Consider the following 16,516-nt stretch of genomic DNA (forward strand, 5'->3'; position numbering starts at 1 on the left):
ATCTTTCTTTCTTTCTTTCTTTCTTTCTTTCTTTCTTTCTTTCTTTCTTTCTTTCTTTCTTTCTTTCTTTCTTTCTTTCTTTCTTTCTTTCTTTCTTTCTTCCTTCCTTCCTTCCTTCCTTCCTATCTTTCTTTCCTTCTTTCTTTCTTTCTTTCTTTCTTTCTTTCTTTCTTTCTTTCTTTCTTTCTTTCTTTTCTTTCTTTCTTTCTTTCTTTCTTCTTTCTTTCTTTCTTTCTTTCTTTCTTTCTTTCTTTCTTTCTTCCTTCCTTCCTTCCTTCCTTCCTATCTTTCTTTCCTTCTTTCTTTCTTTCTTTCTTTCTTTTCTTTCTTTCTTTCTTTCTTTCTTTCTTTCTTTCTTTTCTTTCTTTCTTTCTTTCTTTCTTTCTTCCTTCCTTCCTTCCTTCCTTCCTTCCTTCCTTCCTTCCTTCCTTCCTTCCTTCCTTCCTTCCTTCCTTCCTTCCTTCCTTCCTTCCTTCCTTCCTTCCTTCCTTCCTTCCTTCCTTCCTTCCTTCCTTCCTTCCTTCCTTCCTTCCTTCCTTTCTTTCCTTCCTTCCTTCCTTCCTTCCTTCCTTCCTTCCTTCCTTCCTTCCTTCCTTCCTTTCCTTCCTTCCTTCCTTCCTTCCTTCCTTCCTTCCTTCCTTCCTTCCTTCCTTCCTTCCTTCCTTCTCTCTTTCTCTCTTTCTCTCTTTCTCTCTTTCCTCTCCGTGTGCTCAGTTCTAGTTGAGTTCTACTTCATTTGGGTGGTCTTCAACTGGGCAGGACGAGAGGGAGTATAAAGGTGCCATTGATTTTGTTTTCTTTTAATTGTCATTTAATTGATTTGGGCTTTATTTGGTTTATTGCATTTTATTTTTATTCTTTTAAATAGCATTTTATTTTTATCTTATTTTAGTTTATTTTTATTTCATTTAATTTTGTTTTATTTTATTCCATTTCAGTTTACTTTCATTTAATTTCATTTTTATTTTATCTTGGTTTATTTTAATTTCATTTTGTTTTCTTTTATTTCATTTCAGTTTACTTTTATTTCATTTCATTTTTTACTTCATTTCATTTTATTTCATTTAATTTCATTCTTTAATCTTATTTTTTTTATTTTTATTTTATTTAATTTCAGTTCAGTTTATTTTATCTCATTTTATCTTATTTTATTTTTTATTTCATTTTATTTTTTAATTTAATTTTATTTTATTTGTTTTATTCTATTTCATTTTAGTTAATTTTATTTTTATTTAATTTAATTTTATTTTTATTTTATTCTATTTCATTTTATTTTATTTTATTTTATTTTATTTTACTTTATTTTATTTCTTATTTCATTTAGTTTTATTTTACTTTTTAATTTAATTTCATTTTATTTTTATTTTAATCTATTTAATTTCATTTTATTTAACTTCATTTTTATTTTATTTTATTTTATTATATTTCTTATTTCATTTAATTTTACTTTTTTCATTCAATTTAATTTTTATTTTATTCTATTCTATTTAATTTCATTTTATTTCCCTTTATTTTATTTTAATTTCATTTAATTTTACTTTATTTTATTCCTTATTCCATTTCATTTCCTTTTATTTTTATTTCATTTAATTTGCTTTTACTTTGTTTTATTTTATTCCTTATTCCATTTTATTTCCTTTTATTTTTATTTCATTTCATTTAATTTTACTTTATTTTATTCCTTATTCCATTTCATTTCCTTTTATTTTTATTTCATTTAATTTGCTTTTACTTTGTTTTATTTTATTCCTTATTCCATTTTGTTTCCTTTTATTTTAATTTAATTTAATTTAATTTAATTTAATTTAATTTCACTTTATTTTATTCCTTATTCCATTTAATTTCCTTTCCTTTTTATTTCATTTAATTGACTTCATTTTATTTTATTCCTTTTTCCATTTCATTTCCTTTTCTTTTTCTTCCATTCTATTTCATTCCATTTTGCTTTTATTCTCTTCTAGCTCATTTCATTTCAATTCCACTTCCCTTTGAACTCCTCACTGGGATCTCCCCCCCCCAGCTCTGTACCTTGCACCCCTGCTAACGAAAGGTTATTTTTTTTAATTCCCATTTTGGGTACTTTTTTTTAATTCCATTTTTTTTTTCCCCCTTCTTTCTTCTTTTCTTCTCTTATTTTTAGTGCAATCTCTTCTGTAGCTCTTTGTTGACCAAACTGCTGGGTACTGGTACTTAAACCCAATTGATTTCTCTCTGTCTCATCTCGTGTGTGTGTGTGTGTAGTGTGTTTGTACGTATGTGTGGTTTATAACCCGACCGGCTGTGTCCTGGGGCTCAGTGTGCCTGTAATTTAAACCCCCCCACCCCCCACCCCTTTCCACCTCCCTTTTTCCCCCCCCTTATTTTTATTTATTTTTGTACTGTGCTGATGAAATAAAAAACCAAACCATGCACTGACCATCCACGACACCGCAGCGGCTCCTGGCCCTCTCCTTCCCGCGCCCCCCGCGCCCCCCGCCGCTGCCAAAGGGGATTTGCTCTGACGAAGGAGGGTTTAAAGCAGCCCTGGGTTTAAGCGTGGTGGCTGGTGCCAGGGTCAGCCCTTCACGGGAGGGGTGAGGGAGGCACCGGGGTCAGCCCTTCATGGAGGATGAGGGAGGCATTGGGGTCAGCCCTTCGTAGAAGCATTGGGGTGAGCCCTTCATAGAGGGCTGATGGAGGCAATGGGGTCAGCCCTTCATAAAGGGTTGGTAGAGGCAATGGGGTCAGCCCTTCACGGGAGGGGTGAGGGAGGCACCGGGGTCAGCCCTTCATGGAGGATGAGGGAGGCATTGGGGTCAGCCCTTCGTAGAGGCATTGGGGTGAGCCCTTCATAGAGGGCTGATGGAGGCACTGGGGTGAGCCCTTCATGGAGGATGAGGGAGCAATGGGGTCAGCCCTTCATGGAGGATGAGGGAGGCATTGGGGTCAGCCCTTCGTAGAGGCATTGGGGTGAGCCCTTCATAGAGGGCTGATGGAGGCACTGGGGTGAGCCCTTCATGGAGGATGAGGGAGCAATGGGGTCAGCCCTTCATGGAGGATGAGGGAGGCATTGGGGTCAGCCCTTCGTAGAGGCATTGGGGTGAGCCCTTCATAGAGGGCTGATGGAGGCACTGGGGTGAGCCCTTCATGGAGGATGAGGGAGCAATGGGGTCAGCCCTTCATGGAGGATGAGGGAGGCACTGGGGTCAGCCCTTCGTAGAGGCATTGGGGTGAGCCCTTCATAGAGGGCTGATGGAGGCACTGGGGTGAGCCCTTCATGGAGGATGAGGGAGCAATGGGGTCAGCCCTTCATGGAGGATGAGGGAGGCATTGGGGTCAGCCCTTCGTAGAGGCATTGGGGTGAGCCCTTCATAGAGGGCTGATGGAGGCACTGGGGTGAGCCCTTCATGGAGGATGAGGGAGCAATGGGGTCAGCCCTTCATGGAGGATGAGGGAGGCATTGGGGTCAGCCCTTCATAGAGGCATTGGGGTGAGCCCTTCATAGAGGGCTGATGGAGGCACTGGGTGAGCCCTTCATGGAGGATGAGGGAGCAATGGGGTCAGCCCTTCATGGAGGATGAGGGAGGCACTGGGGTCAGCCCTTCATAGAGGCATTGGGGTGAGCCCTTCATAGAGGGCTGATGGAGGCACTGGGGTGAGCCCTTCATGGAGGATGAGGGAGCAATGGGGTCAGCCCTTCATGGAGGATGAGGGAGGCACTGGGGTCAGCCCTTCATAGAGGCATTGGGGTGAGCCCTTCATAGAGGGCTGATGGAGGCACTGGGGTGAGCCCTTCATGGAGGATGAGGGAGGCATTGGGGTCAGACCTTCGTAGAGGGTTGGTGGAGGCAATGGGGTCAGCCCTTCATAGAGGGTTGGTGGAGGCAATGGGGTCAGCCCTTCATGGATGCTGATAGAGGCAATGGGGTCAGCCCCCATGGAGGCTGATGGAGGCTCTAGGGTCAGCCCTTCATGGAGGCACTGGGGTCACCCCTTCACAGGGGGCTGATGGAGGCAATGGGTTGAGCCCTTTGTGGGGGCTGATAGAGGCACTGGGTTCAGCTCTTCATGGGGGCTGACAGAGGCACTGGGTTCAGCTCTTCATGGGGGCTGATGGAGGCACTGGGTTCAGCTCTTCATGGGGGCTGATGGAGGCACTGGGTTCAGCTCTTCATGGGGGCTGACAGAGGCACTGGGTTCAGCTCTTCATGGGGGCTGACAGAGGCACTGGGTTCAGCTCTTCATGGGGGCTGACAGAGGCACTGGGCTCAGCTCTTCATGGGGGCTGACAGAGGCACTGGGCTCAGCCCTTCGTGGGGGCTGATGGAGGCAATGGGGTGTGCCCTTCGTGGGGGCTGATAGAGGCACTGGGTTCAGCCCTTCGTGGGGGCTGATGGAGGCACCAGGGTCAGCCCTTCACAGATGCTGATGGAATCACTGAGGTCACCCTTTGACGGGGACGGCTGGAGGCCAGGAGGAGCATTCAGAGCATCCAGCGTCACCAGAGGGGAATAAAAACCAGGTTATGGGAACAGTCAGACTCCATTTGATCCATCCTCATCCCACCCCCAGCCAACACACCACCCCGGGCAGACACTGGCAGTGGGATGCAGCTAATCGATGGTTTTATTTATTACAGTGAACGATGTAAACAACCTCCCCCCCCCAGGTCCATTCTAGCAGGGAGGAGGAGGGGGGAGAGTTGGATGGGTTTGGGTTTGTTGTTTTTTTTTTTCCTCCTCTTTTGCACATTAAAATCTCTGCAATTTAAACCCAGAAGAAACCAAAAACAACCAAACAGACAAACAAAAAAAAAGGGTTCATTGCATTATGGCCCCGGGCTGAAAACAAACAAACAAAACAAAACAATAATCAACATTCACTTGAGAAATAGTTAATTTATGGGGGGGGGGAGGGGGAGGGGGGGGGAGGAAACGACCAGGGATAGATCTGTGTTTTTAATATAGAAGTTTCTCTCTCTCTATGTATAAAACCAGAGCAGGCACAGAGGATGTATTCTCTAAAGGCATCGCTTCCAAAACTGCCATCTCATGGTGTCAGAACTCCCCTAACAACCCTGGCCTGGCCACGGCTGCTCTTTGGAGGGATAGTGGAGACAAAGTGCTGATTACATCTCCGGCCATTACCTTGTCTTAAGGAGGGGGGGGGGGGTTGAGGTTACTGGGGGGTGGGGGTTGGACAAGGAGCTATAAAAAGCAAGAAGTGCAAATAGAAAGGCACAGCAACGGCAGGGATTTGCCTTCTGCTGCTTCCCCAGGAGGATGCAGGCAGGAGCTGGCAGGTCCCAAGGCTTCAGCGTTGGCATCGCTGCTCCAGAGGAGCTGCTGCTGCTGGGGTTAGCTGGGGAGGTTGGAGGGGTCTCGGTGGGCTGCTCGTGTGGTGGTGGTGGGGGGGACGACAACAACTTTGCCTGCAGGCTCCCAGCAGTGGTGGGTGGTTTGTGTTTGCCAGGGTTTGGGGAGCTTCTGCTCAGGGACTTGGGGCAGACCCTGCTGGGCAGGACCCTGCTGGGCAGGACCCTGCTGGGCATCCCCAGCCTCTGACTAGGAGCAGGTGCTGGTGGCTGGGATGTGGTGCTGGGACGCTGGTGGGAGATGATCCAAGGGACAATGAGAGTGGGAGGGCTCTGTCAAGAGGCCTCCTCAGCAAAGAGCACAGGAGGGATTGAGCTTGTCCCACTTCAACGCAGAGCCAGAGCTGCTCTACAGCCAAGGTACCCCCAACCCCGGGTCTTGGTGTGGGGTCAGGTGTAAACACTGCAGCAACCTGTCCGTCCAGGTGCTCCATCTCCATGGCTTTGGGAAGCCTTTCACCAACAGGTTGTAGGCAAAGAGCCTCTTCCAGGCTTTCTGATCCCTAAAATGCCCAAACACCTGCTCCCTGCTCATGGCTGGGCTGGAGACAGGTGGGCACTGAGGTGGGGTCACCACAAAGATCCCCCATGGCTGACAGGCTGGAAATCCTGACCTGACCAGCAGTGCCAGGACTTGGGCCACACCACCCCACCAGCCCCACAAGGTCCCAGGGCTTCTCTGCTCACAAGCCAGGGCCAGCAGCTGCTGCACAGGGCAACCAAAACGCTGGTGAGTAGATAGGGCCCTCCCCTGAGCACCAAGGCCAAGGTTATCTGGGGCAGGCAGACGCAGGGGCAGGAAGCCTGATGCCACCAGACAAGCCAAGGTGATGCCCAACACCCACAGCCAGGAGGCCCCAGGAAAACTCTGGGAAGAGCTGGGATGGTGCAGCTGGGTTTGGGCTGCAGCCTGGTGTGGATGGAGACGCCCAGGGTTGGTGCCACACAGTGCAAAGCTGTGGCCCACTCAAGCTCCAGGTGCTCCCAGAGCGACCCAGGGCAGCAGGACCCTTTTAGCCCTCCCTGAAGCTCAGCACTGGGACTAACACATGGAGCACCTAAAAATACAACAAGGCCACTTGGGTCCAAATGGGATCCCACTGGGTTTGGGGGGTCCCCTGGAGAGGGTGATTAAGGCAAAAGCGATGCAGGATGGCTCTGCACCGAGTCCTCCTCTGCTCTCTGCTGCTGGAGCTGTCCCCGACCGAGCTGCCTCGAAGGGTTAAGGATCTCCAGGCAGGAGAGCAGTCCGGAGGTGGTCTGCATGTTCCATCCCAGCTGCAGGCGTGCTAGCTGGGCTGGAAAGGCATGGAGTGTCTCTTTGGTGAGGGAAGCCAGCTCTCCTCCCCAGGTCTGGCTCTGCTTCCATCGGGATTTGGTCTTGCAAAGCCAGGCTCCCTGAGCCCAGCATCTTTGGTTCCTCCAGTGGAGGCTGCACAATATTGCAAAGAACCTGACACACAAAACAGAAACAGGGGAGGGGCAAGGGAGAGGGTGCAAGAAATCAGCGTGGGGAAGGGAGGGCAGGGGGCAAGTACCTATAAATGCTGGGGTTGGACTAATCCAGAAGCACTTTCCTGCCATCCTGGGCTGCTTCCTAAGATGCATACAAGGCAGTGGCTCTTGAAGCCGCGGTTGCATGTGGTGGTAAAGCCCTCTCCTGAAGTTGGCTTTGCTGAAGCTCTGGCTTTGGAGCTCGTTGGAGGCCCAGCACCGAGTCACGGGCGAGCATCGGGCAGTGCCCCCCCCCGCCCCCGGGCCGGGCAGAGTCGGGGGCGCGGAGCGGGCGGTCGGAGCCCTGCTGCGGGGCGCAGCGGCAGCTAATTGCCCGGCACGCAGAGGACGAAGCCGGAGCGGTGCTTGGTGAAGTCCGGCTGGGGTTGGTTGATCTTGGTCTCCACCGAGACGATGCATTTCCTCCCGTGCAGGCTGCACTGCACCGGGTTGGTGACGCTGACCTGCAGGGATCGCTTCTCGCTGCGGGGGGAAAGGGAGAAGCGTCAGGAGCGGGGCTGGGCTGCGGTCCCCGCGGCGAGGCTGGCTGGGGGAGAGGCTCTGGGTCACGCAGGAACGCATCCAGGTGGCTTTGGAAGCCCTCCAGAGAAGGAGGCTGCACAAACCTCTCTGGGCAGCCTGCTCCAGGGCTCTGCCACCCTCACACCAAAGAAGTTTCTCCTCATGTTGAGGTGGAACCTCCTGGGTTCCAGCCTGTGCCTGGTGCTCCTTGCTCTGTCCCTGGGCACCACTGCAAAGATCCTGGCACCTTCGTCCTGGCACCCACCCCTCAGGCATCTATAGGCATTGCTCAGCTTCCCTCTCAGCCTTCTCTGCTCCACCAAACAGCCCCAGGGCTCTCAGCCTTCCCCACAGCAGAGATGCTCAAGGCCCCAAATCATCCTCACAGCCTCCACTGGACTCTCTCCAGCAGGTCCCTGTCTCCCTTGAACTGCAGAGCCCCAGAGTGGGCACAGCATCCCAGCTGTGGTCTCACCAGAGCAGAAGGGGACCTGCTGGCCACACTTTCCTTCTTGCACCCCGGGATGCCACTGGCCCTCTTGGCCACAGGGTGAGGTCACATCCCTGGGCAGCCAGGCACAGGCTGAGCCAGGCCACAGCTCTGAGCTCCGAGTGTCATCCACACAGGAAGGCAGGGACCAGGCACTCTGGCACCAGCATTGGTGCCCATGGGGAGTATCAGGCAAAGCCAAGGCAGGGTTGTGAAAGGCCTGGGGAGGGCTGGGGGGTGTCTGTGGCCAGCTTGACCACCTGCTCAGCAAATGACCTCCTGTCTCTGTAGTGACCACAGTGATGATGACACCCCCTGGGCTGAGCTCAGAGGGCAGAAGTACAACATGAACCAGATGGAAGTGTCAGAGGGAGGCTTGGTTTGGTGTAATTCCCTCTCCAGACAGACAGACAGACCAACCAGACAGCCTCCTGGGGGCTGCAAGGCACCAGTGCTGGGACGAAACTGTGTCATGGGATCATAGAATCAAGCAGGTTGGAAGAGAGCTCCAAGCTCAGCCAGCCCAGCCTAGCACCCAGCCCTGCCCAACCAACCAGACCATGGCACTCAGTGCCCCAGCCAGGCTTGGCTGCAACACCTCCAGCCACAGCCACTCCACCACCTCCCTGGGCAGCCCATTCCAACCAGCTTTGGTGCTACAGAGGAGTCTCCTGAGTGACACCAGAAGCTTCTGGCACACATCTGTGCCTGTCTGGGTCACTGCAGTGGGGGACACAGGAAGAGCATGGCAGGATGGCTGCCCAGCTCTGCTACAGCCAAACAGGGACAGGGAAGGCAGGAGGTTGTCCCAGGAGTTCGTCCCCCCATGCCACTGTTGTCCCTTATACACAGCCAGAGACAGGCCCAGCTGCTCCCTCGGGCAGGGCTGCAGCTGAGGTGTGGCCAAGCACCAGTCACTGGCTCACCAAAGCCTGGGCACCAGGAGGGCAGAGCCAGAGCCAATAGGAGAATCCTGCAGCAGATCCACCCCTCAAAGCTGGCACCAGACTGGGCAAGTGGAAAGAGACAAAGAGACCTGGCTCTCGAGAGATGTCTGCTGTGCCCACCTGAGTTGAGATTCCTCAGTTCCCAGCAGGTCTTAGATGACCTGCTTAGTGCCCTGGACTGGTGGTGCCCTGGGTCAGTGGTGCCCTGAGTCAGCAGTACCCTGGGTCAGTAGTGCCCTAGGTCAGTAGTGCCCTGGGTCAGTAGTGCTGGGTCAGTAGTGCTGGGTCAGTGGTGCTGGGTCAGTGGTGCCCTGGGTCAGTGGTGCCCTGGATCAGTAGTGCTGGGTCAGTAGTGCTGGGTCAGTGGTGCTGGGTCAGTGGTGCCCTGGGTCAGTTGTGCCCTGGGTCAGTGGTGCTGGGTCAGTGGTGCCCTGGGTCAGTGGTGCCCTGGATCAGTAGTGCTGGGTCAGTAGTGCTGGGTCAGTGGTGCTGGGTCAGTGGTGCCCTGGGTCAGTTGTGCCCTGGGTCAGTGGTGCTGGGTCAGTGGCGCCCTGGGTCAGTTGTGCCCTGGGTCAGTAGTGCTGGGTCAGTGGTGCTGGGTCAGCAGTGCCCTGGGTCAGTAGTGCCCTGGGTCAGTGGTGCCCTGGGTGAGTAGTGCTGGGTCAGTGGTGCCCTGGGCCAGTGGTGCCCTGGGTGAGTAGTGCCCTGGGTCAGTGGTGCCCTGGGTGAGTAGTGCTGGGTCAGTGGTGTCCTGGGTGAGTAGTGCCCTGGGTGAGTAGTGTCCTGGGTCAGCGGTGCCCTGGGTCAGTAGTGCTGGGTCAGTGGTGCCCTGGGTCAGTGGTGCCCTGGGTGAGTGGTGCCCTGGGTGAGTAGTGCCCTGGGTCAGTGGTGCCCTGGGTCAGTAGTGCCCTTTGTCAATAGTGCCCTGGGTCAGTGGTGCCCTGGGTCAGTAGCGCCCTAGGTCAGCGGTGCCCTGGGTCAGCGGTGCCCTGGGTGAGTAGTGCCCTGGGTCAATGGTGCCCTGGGTCAGTGGTGCCCTGGGTCAGTAGTGCCCTTTGTCAATAGTGCCCTGGATCAGTGGTGCCCTGGGTCAGTAGTGCCCTGGATCAGTGGTGCCCTGGGTCAGTAGTGCCCTTTGTCAATAGTGCCCTGGGTCAGTGGTGCCCTGGGTCAGTAGCGCCCTAGGTCAGCGGTGCCCTGGGTCAGCGGTGCCCTGGCAGTGCTGGGCTAATGTCTGGACTGGATGAACTCCAAAGGCTTTTCCACCCCCAGGGCTCTGTGGTTCTCTACCAGGAGTGGTTTAGACTCTGGGGCAGACTCCACCACTGCTCTCCAGGCACTGAGCTGTCTCTGCCACTGCATTTCACTGCCAGGCCTCAGGTCTTACTTCGCCTGAGCCCTGGCACCAAGGCAGCAGCTCCTGCCCGCAGCACAGGCTGCTTGGGCTCCGCTGGCACAGAGACCTCGCGGGGCACAGCCCGGGAGAGGAACTGGCATGAAGCTTCCAAGGGACATGGTCACTGCTCCCAGGGCAAGGGAAGATTGGGTGGGTTGGGTTGGTTGGGTTGGTTGGGTTGGTTGCTTGGGATGGGTTGGTTGGGTTGATTGGGTTCATTGCTTGGGTTGGTTGGGTTGATTGGGTTGGTTGGGTTGGTTGGGTTGATTGGTTGGGTTGATTGGTTGAGTTGGGTTGGTTGGGTTGATTTGGTTCGTTGTTTGGGTTGGGTTGATTGGGTTGGTTGATTGTGTTGGTTGGATTATTTGGGTTGGTTGGGTTGGTTGGGTTGGTTGGTTGGGTTCATTGGTTGAGTTGGGTTGGTTGGGTTGATTTGGTTCATTGTTTGGGTTGGGTTGATTGGGTTGATTGAGTTGGTTGATTGTGTTGGTTGGATTATTTGGGTTGGTTGGATTGGTTGGGTTGATTTGGTTGGTTGGGTTGGTTGCTTGGGATGGGTTGGTTGAGTTGATTGGGTTCATTGCTTGGGTTGGTTGGGTTGGTTGGGTTGGGTTGGTTGGGTTCATTGGTTGAGTTGGGTTGGTTGGGTTGGTTGGGTTGATTTGGTTCGTTGTTTGGGGTGGGTTGGTTGGGTTGATTGGGTTGGTTGATTGTGTTGGTTGGATTATTTGGGTTGGTTGGGTTGGTTGGATTGGTTGGGTTGATTGGGTTGGTTGGGTTGATTGGGTTGGTTGGATTGGTTGGGTTGATTGGGTTGGTTGAGTTGGTTGGCTGGCTGCTTGACTGGGCTGGGTTGGTTGAGTTGGTTGGCTGGATGGTTGACTGGGTTGGCTGGCTGGTTGGTTGGGTGGGTTGGTTGGGTTGGTTAGTTGGCTGGCTGACTGGCTGGGTTAGCTGGTCAGTTGGTTGGCTGACTGGTTGGTTGGGTTGGTTGGGTTGGTTAGTTGGCTGGCTGACTGGCTGGGTTAGCCGGTCAGTTGGGTTGGTTAGTTGGCTGGCTGATTGGTGGGTCAGGTTGGTTAGTTGGCTGACTGGCTGGGTTAGCTGGTCAGTTGGTTGGCTGACTGGTTGGTTGGGTTGGTTGGGTTGGTTAGTTGGCTGGCTGACTGACTGGGTTAGCTGGTCAGTTGGGTTGGTTAGCTGGCTGGCTGACTGGCTGGGTTAGCTGGTCAGTTGGGTTGATTAGTTGGTTGGCTGATTGGTTGGTCGGGTTGGTTAGTTGGCTGACTGGCTGGGTTAGCCGGTCAGTTGGGTTGGTTAGCTGGCTGGCTGACTGGCTGGGTTAGCCGGTCAGTTGGGTTGGTTAGTTGGCTGGCTGGGTTACCTGGTCAGTTGGGTTGGTTAGTTGGCTGGCTGACTGGCTGGGTTAGCCAGTCAGTTGGGTTGGTTAGTTGGCTGGCTGGGTTACCTGGTCAGTTGGGTTGGTTAGTTGGCTGGCTGACTGGCTGGGTTAGCCGGTCAGTTGGGTTGGTTAGTTGGCTGGCTGGGTTACCTGGTCAGTTGGGTTGGTTAGTTGGCTGGCTGACTGGCTGGGTTAGCCGGTCAGTTGGGTTGGTTAGTTGGTTGGCTGATTGGTTGGTCGGGTTGGTTAGTTGGCTGACTGGCTGGGTTAGCTGGTCAGTTGGTTGGGTTGGTTAGCTGGCTGGCTGACTGGCTGGGTTAGCCGGTCAGTTGGGTTGGTTAGTTGGTTGGCTGATTGGTTGGTCGGGTTGGTTAGTTGGCTGACTGGCTGGGTTAGCTGGTCAGTTGGTTGGGTTGGTTAGCTGGCTGGCTGACTGGCTGGGTTAGCCGGTCAGTTGGGTTGGTTAGTTGGCTGGCTGACTGGCTGGGTTAGCTGGTCAGTTGGGTTGGTTAGTTGGCCGGATGGTTGGTTGGGTTGGTTGGCTGGCAGTGGTGGTGGGGCAGTGCCAGGGCAGCAGCACCCCAAGCCCTCACGTTGCCCAGGTATTTACTGCTCCTCTCCCTGGCCAATCCCTGCTTAGGGAGCTATTTTTACCCTGTCTTAGCTGTGTCCAGAGGAGCCTCTCGCAGAATGCTGCTGTCATGTGCCTGGAAAGCAGGCTTAGCACCCAGTGCCTGTCCCAAGCAGAAGAGCCAACAGCCCTCCCTTCCTTTCTCCTCTCCCACAGCTCTCATCAGAGAAGACAGAACATCCATGCCTGGCATGTGGCCTCTTTGCACAGAGACAGAGCCCTGAACCAGGGAGATCAATGATGTCATTAACCTGAACTTTGACCCCAAGCCGCAGTCAGGCTTGGAAATCAAAAGGTCCTTGATGTGTTCTGAGCCCTGTGGCTGTGGGACCTTCAGCATGAAGTTCATAGAATCAGGCAGGTTGGAAGAGAGCTCCAAGCTCAGCCAGCCCAACCTAGCCCCCAGCCCTGCCCAACCAACCAGACCATGGCACTAAGTGCCCCAGCCAGGCTTGGCTGCAACACCTCCAGCCACAGCCACTCCACCACCTCCCTGGGCAGCCCATTCCAATGCCAATCACTCTCTCTGCAAGGAACTTCCTCCTCACATCCAGCCTCAACCTGCCCTGGCACAGCTTGAGGCTGTGTCCCCTTCTTCTGTTCCTGGCTGCCTGGCAGCAGAGCCCAACCCCACCTGGCTACAGCCTCCCTGCAGGTAGTTGTAGACAGCAATGAGCTCTGCCCTGAGCCTCCTCTGCTGCAGGCTGCACACCCCCAGCTCCCTCAGCCTCTCAGAGGCCTTCAGAGAGTTGAATCTCTCTTGGCCTCAGCTCCTGCTTCAATGGGAATCAGCTAAACACACCTTTGTGAAACTGATGTCCTGGGAGAGTGGGATCTGGAGAATCATAGAATGGTTTGGGTGGGAAGAAGCATTTAAAGCTTAGTCCACCCCTGCAGCCAGCAGGGACATCCCCACCCAGAGCAGGATGCTCATATCCACAAACAGCCTCCCCTGCACTGCTGCCAGCCATGGGCAGCTCCCAGCTCTCTGGGCAGCCTGGCACAGGCTCTCCCCACCCTCACTGCCAAACATTTCTCCCTTCTCTCCACTCTCAAGCTCCTCTCTCACCTTCCAACCATCCCCCCTTGGCCTGGCCCAGCAGCTCCTGCTCACAGCTCTGTCCCCAGCTCTCTGCTGGGCCCTTCAAGCACTCCAAGGCCACCAGAAGGTCTCCCTGCAGCCTTCTCTCCTCCAGCCTGCCCAAGCCCAACTCTCCCAGCCTGAACTCTCTTCCTGCCCACCCACCAATGTCATGACCTCCTTTGGACCCACTCCAATAGTCCTTATGTTAGGGCCTCCAGAGCTGGACACAGATGGGGGCTCAGAAGAGCAGAGGAGCATCAGAGAAGCTTCTTTGACCTCCATCCCACCTAAGATGTCCTTTAAAGGCTTTCACCTTCCTGACCATGCTTTCCACCCCCCCCATGACAGTTCAAACCCACACCTGACCATATGATGCTTTTCTTCACGTGAGAAGAACTTTCAGCCTCAGACTCTTTCACTGGGGGAGCAGAACAGCTCCTGACTGGCACCCAAGGAACACATCAGGATTACCAACCCTGTCCTTGGCTTCCCTGCTAGGCAGCAGCACAACACCGAACCCTGCCGCCAGCTCCACAGGCAGCAACATCTGCAGGGACCTTGAGCCTCTCCAGTGCTGCTCCTGAGCTTGGTCAGTGGCCAACAGGGAAGGTGGTGGAGGAAAGATCAGTTTGGGTTGCAGTCACAGCAGCAGCAAAAAGGGCAGCTGCCAGCTGCTGGCTGCCCTGCAGGAAGATGGGGTTTGATTGACTGAAAGGGACAAACCTGCTGCCTGCAGCAGCCAACAGGCTGGACTAAAAGACCTTCTGCATCTCACTGCCACAACGAGCTCAGACCAAGGAGCACAGCTGGGGAGCTGCTTCCCCAGCTTCCTGCAGAATTTAGATCCCAGAGGAAGAGTCAGAGCTGGAAAAGGGTCAGCATAGTACTGGAAGCCCAACAAAGTCTTCCAAAGGCAAAGGCACTGCGCAGTGAAAACAGCCTCTGGGGCTCAGGGGTGCTCTGCAGAGCAATCCATGATGGAGCTGAGTCCCATTTCCACTCAGCCTTGGGCTAAAAATGGAGTCTTCACTGCACAATCCTGTCCCACCTGGGGACATTGCTCCTCCACCTCTCCATCTCAATGATTCAGCCAGGAAAAGGCTGCTGAGGCGAAGCTAAGGTGGATGAAGGCTTGCAGGGGTAAAGGTCAAGCCTGGAAGCAACATCCAGTCCCCATCCATGCCTGAAGGCCTCAAACCCTTTGCTGCTGCCATTTAAGGACCATTTCTGAATTGAGAAGCATTTGCTGGCAGTTTAAAGCACCAAGTGGCCTTCAGATCTGCTCATGGAAAGACCTCAGGGTGCAGCTGGAGGTGTTTATGACTGAAGATCTTGAGCAGAGAGATGAGGGACGTGCCCAAGGTCCCAGACAACAGTGCCAGGACTGAGCTAAACCCAAATTCTCCTACTCTGTGGTCTTTTAGCCCCAGGTGAGCAAGCCACCACTGCAGCCCTCCTGCCAGTCTCTTCTCTCACCCAGTGGAGCTCCCTGACACAAGGATCCTGTGTTGGTTCAGTTCTGTAACCGTGTCCAGGCTCATCCCTCCACTCACTGGGCAACAACTGCCTGCACATGGCTTGAGAGGCAGCTGGGAAGCTTCTCCTGCCCAGAGAAGACTCTCAGCCCTTTGCTTTCACACCTAGAGCACCCCACAGCCCAGGCAGGTGCTGTGTCTGCCTGTGGCAGAGCCCTCCCGTGCAGCTCCAGCAGCAGAAGGCTCTAGAGCTGTCACCAGACTGACTCTTGCTAGAGGAAAATTTGTTCCAGACAGCAGCTTCTATTTTGGTAAAGCCTCGACAGGCTCCTGAGACACTTCTGCTGCCTGCTGTACAGACACAGGCTCAGGAGGCCACTGACAGAGCTCCTGTGGGCACCCAGCACGGCGCTGCCCGAGCCCAGCCCTGTCTGATGGCAGCTCTGGCTCCTGACCAAGCCCTGCTGTGAGCTGCACAGCAGCAGCAGCAGCAGCAGCAGCAGCAGCAGCAGCAGCAGCAGCAGCAGCAGCAGCAGCCAAGGCGACCAGGACACAGAGAGGGCTGCTGCTGCTGGGCATCTTCTGGGAAATGAGAGGAGCTGCTCTGAGCAGTGACTGCATCAGGTGAGACAGGCAGGTGTGGGCAGAGGCTCTGCCAGGGGACAGATGCCAGTGCCCAGCGTCCAGGCATGATGCTGCCAGCAAGAAGTGAAAGGAAGAAATCACAGAGCCACAGAGTCACAGAATGAGCCAGGCTGGGAATGAGCTTCGAGGTCATTGAGTCCAACCTATCACCTAACACCTTCTGCTGGTGCCTGCAGGCTTTTCATAGAGTCATAGAGTCAGGCAGGTTGGAAGAGAGCTCCAAGCTCCTCCAGCCCAACCTAGCACCCAGCCCTGCCCAACCAACCAGACCATGGCACTAAGTGCCCCAGCCAGGCTTGGCTGCAACACCTCCAGCCACAGCCACTCCACCACCTCCCTGGGCAGCCCATTCCAATGCCAATCACTCTCTCTGCCAGGAACTTCCTCCTCACATCCAGCCTCAACCTGCCCTGGCACAGCTTGAGGCTGTGTCCCCTTCTTCTGCTGCTGGCTGCCTGGCAGCAGAGCCCAACCCCACCTGGCTACAGCCTCCCTGCAGGCAGCTGCAGGCAGCAATCAGCTCTGCCCTGAGCCTCCTCTGCTGCAGCCTGCACCCCCCCAGCTCCCTCAGCCTCTCCTCACAGGGCTGTGCTCCAGGCCCCTCCCCAGCCTTGCTGCCCTTCTCCAAACACCTTCCAGCACCTCAGCATCTCTCTGCAATGGAGGAGCCCAGAACTGGACACAGCACTCCAGGGGTGGCCTGAGCAGTGCTGAGCACAGGGGCACAAGAACCTCCCTTGTCCTGCTGCCCACACTGCTCCTGAGCCAGCCCAGGATGCCATTGGCTCTGCTGCCCACCTGGGCACACTGCTGGGATCCAGATGATGTCCCATGCACAATGTGCTCTGTGCTCCTAGGGTGCCACAGCTCAGTGACCTCAGCAGGACGTGGGAATGCTCTCCCTTAGAACTTTAGGATCATTCAGGTTGGAAAAGACCTCTAAGAGCATCAGGTCCAACTGTCAACCCAACAGGACCATGGCCACTAACTCATGTCCCAGAGCATCCTCCTGCAAGAACAGCCTGGAGGAGAGAAGGCTCCAGGGAGACCTCAGAGCTGCATTTCAGTATCTGAAGG

At 53.7% G+C, this 16,516-nt stretch overlaps 2 protein-coding genes across 3 annotated transcripts in view; one reads left to right on the forward strand and one right to left on the reverse strand.

Annotated features, from left to right (window-relative positions):
- The window catches only part of PSMD11 (proteasome 26S subunit, non-ATPase 11), a 23,561-nt gene extending 22,841 nt beyond the window's left edge, over positions 1-720 (forward strand). Inside the window, exon 5 of the mRNA XM_064174390.1 lies at positions 715-720. Coding sequence (XP_064030460.1) covers positions 715-720 — 6 coding nt within the window. The remainder of the gene's footprint in view (positions 1-714) is intronic.
- Positions 721-4,582: 3,862 nt separating this feature from the next.
- The window catches only part of MYO1D (myosin ID), a 271,655-nt gene continuing 259,721 nt past the window's right edge, over positions 4,583-16,516 (reverse strand). For both annotated transcript variants that reach the window (XM_064174228.1, XM_064174227.1), the window contains one exon: positions 4,583-7,330. In XM_064174228.1, the coding sequence (XP_064030298.1) occupies positions 7,174-7,330 (157 nt within the window). In that variant the 3' untranslated portion in view covers positions 4,583-7,173. The remainder of the gene's footprint in view (positions 7,331-16,516) is intronic.

This window comes from Pogoniulus pusillus, chromosome 40 (genome assembly GCF_015220805.1).
Source record: "Pogoniulus pusillus isolate bPogPus1 chromosome 40, bPogPus1.pri, whole genome shotgun sequence".
In the NCBI taxonomy this organism is placed as follows: Eukaryota; Metazoa; Chordata; class Aves; order Piciformes; family Lybiidae; genus Pogoniulus; species Pogoniulus pusillus.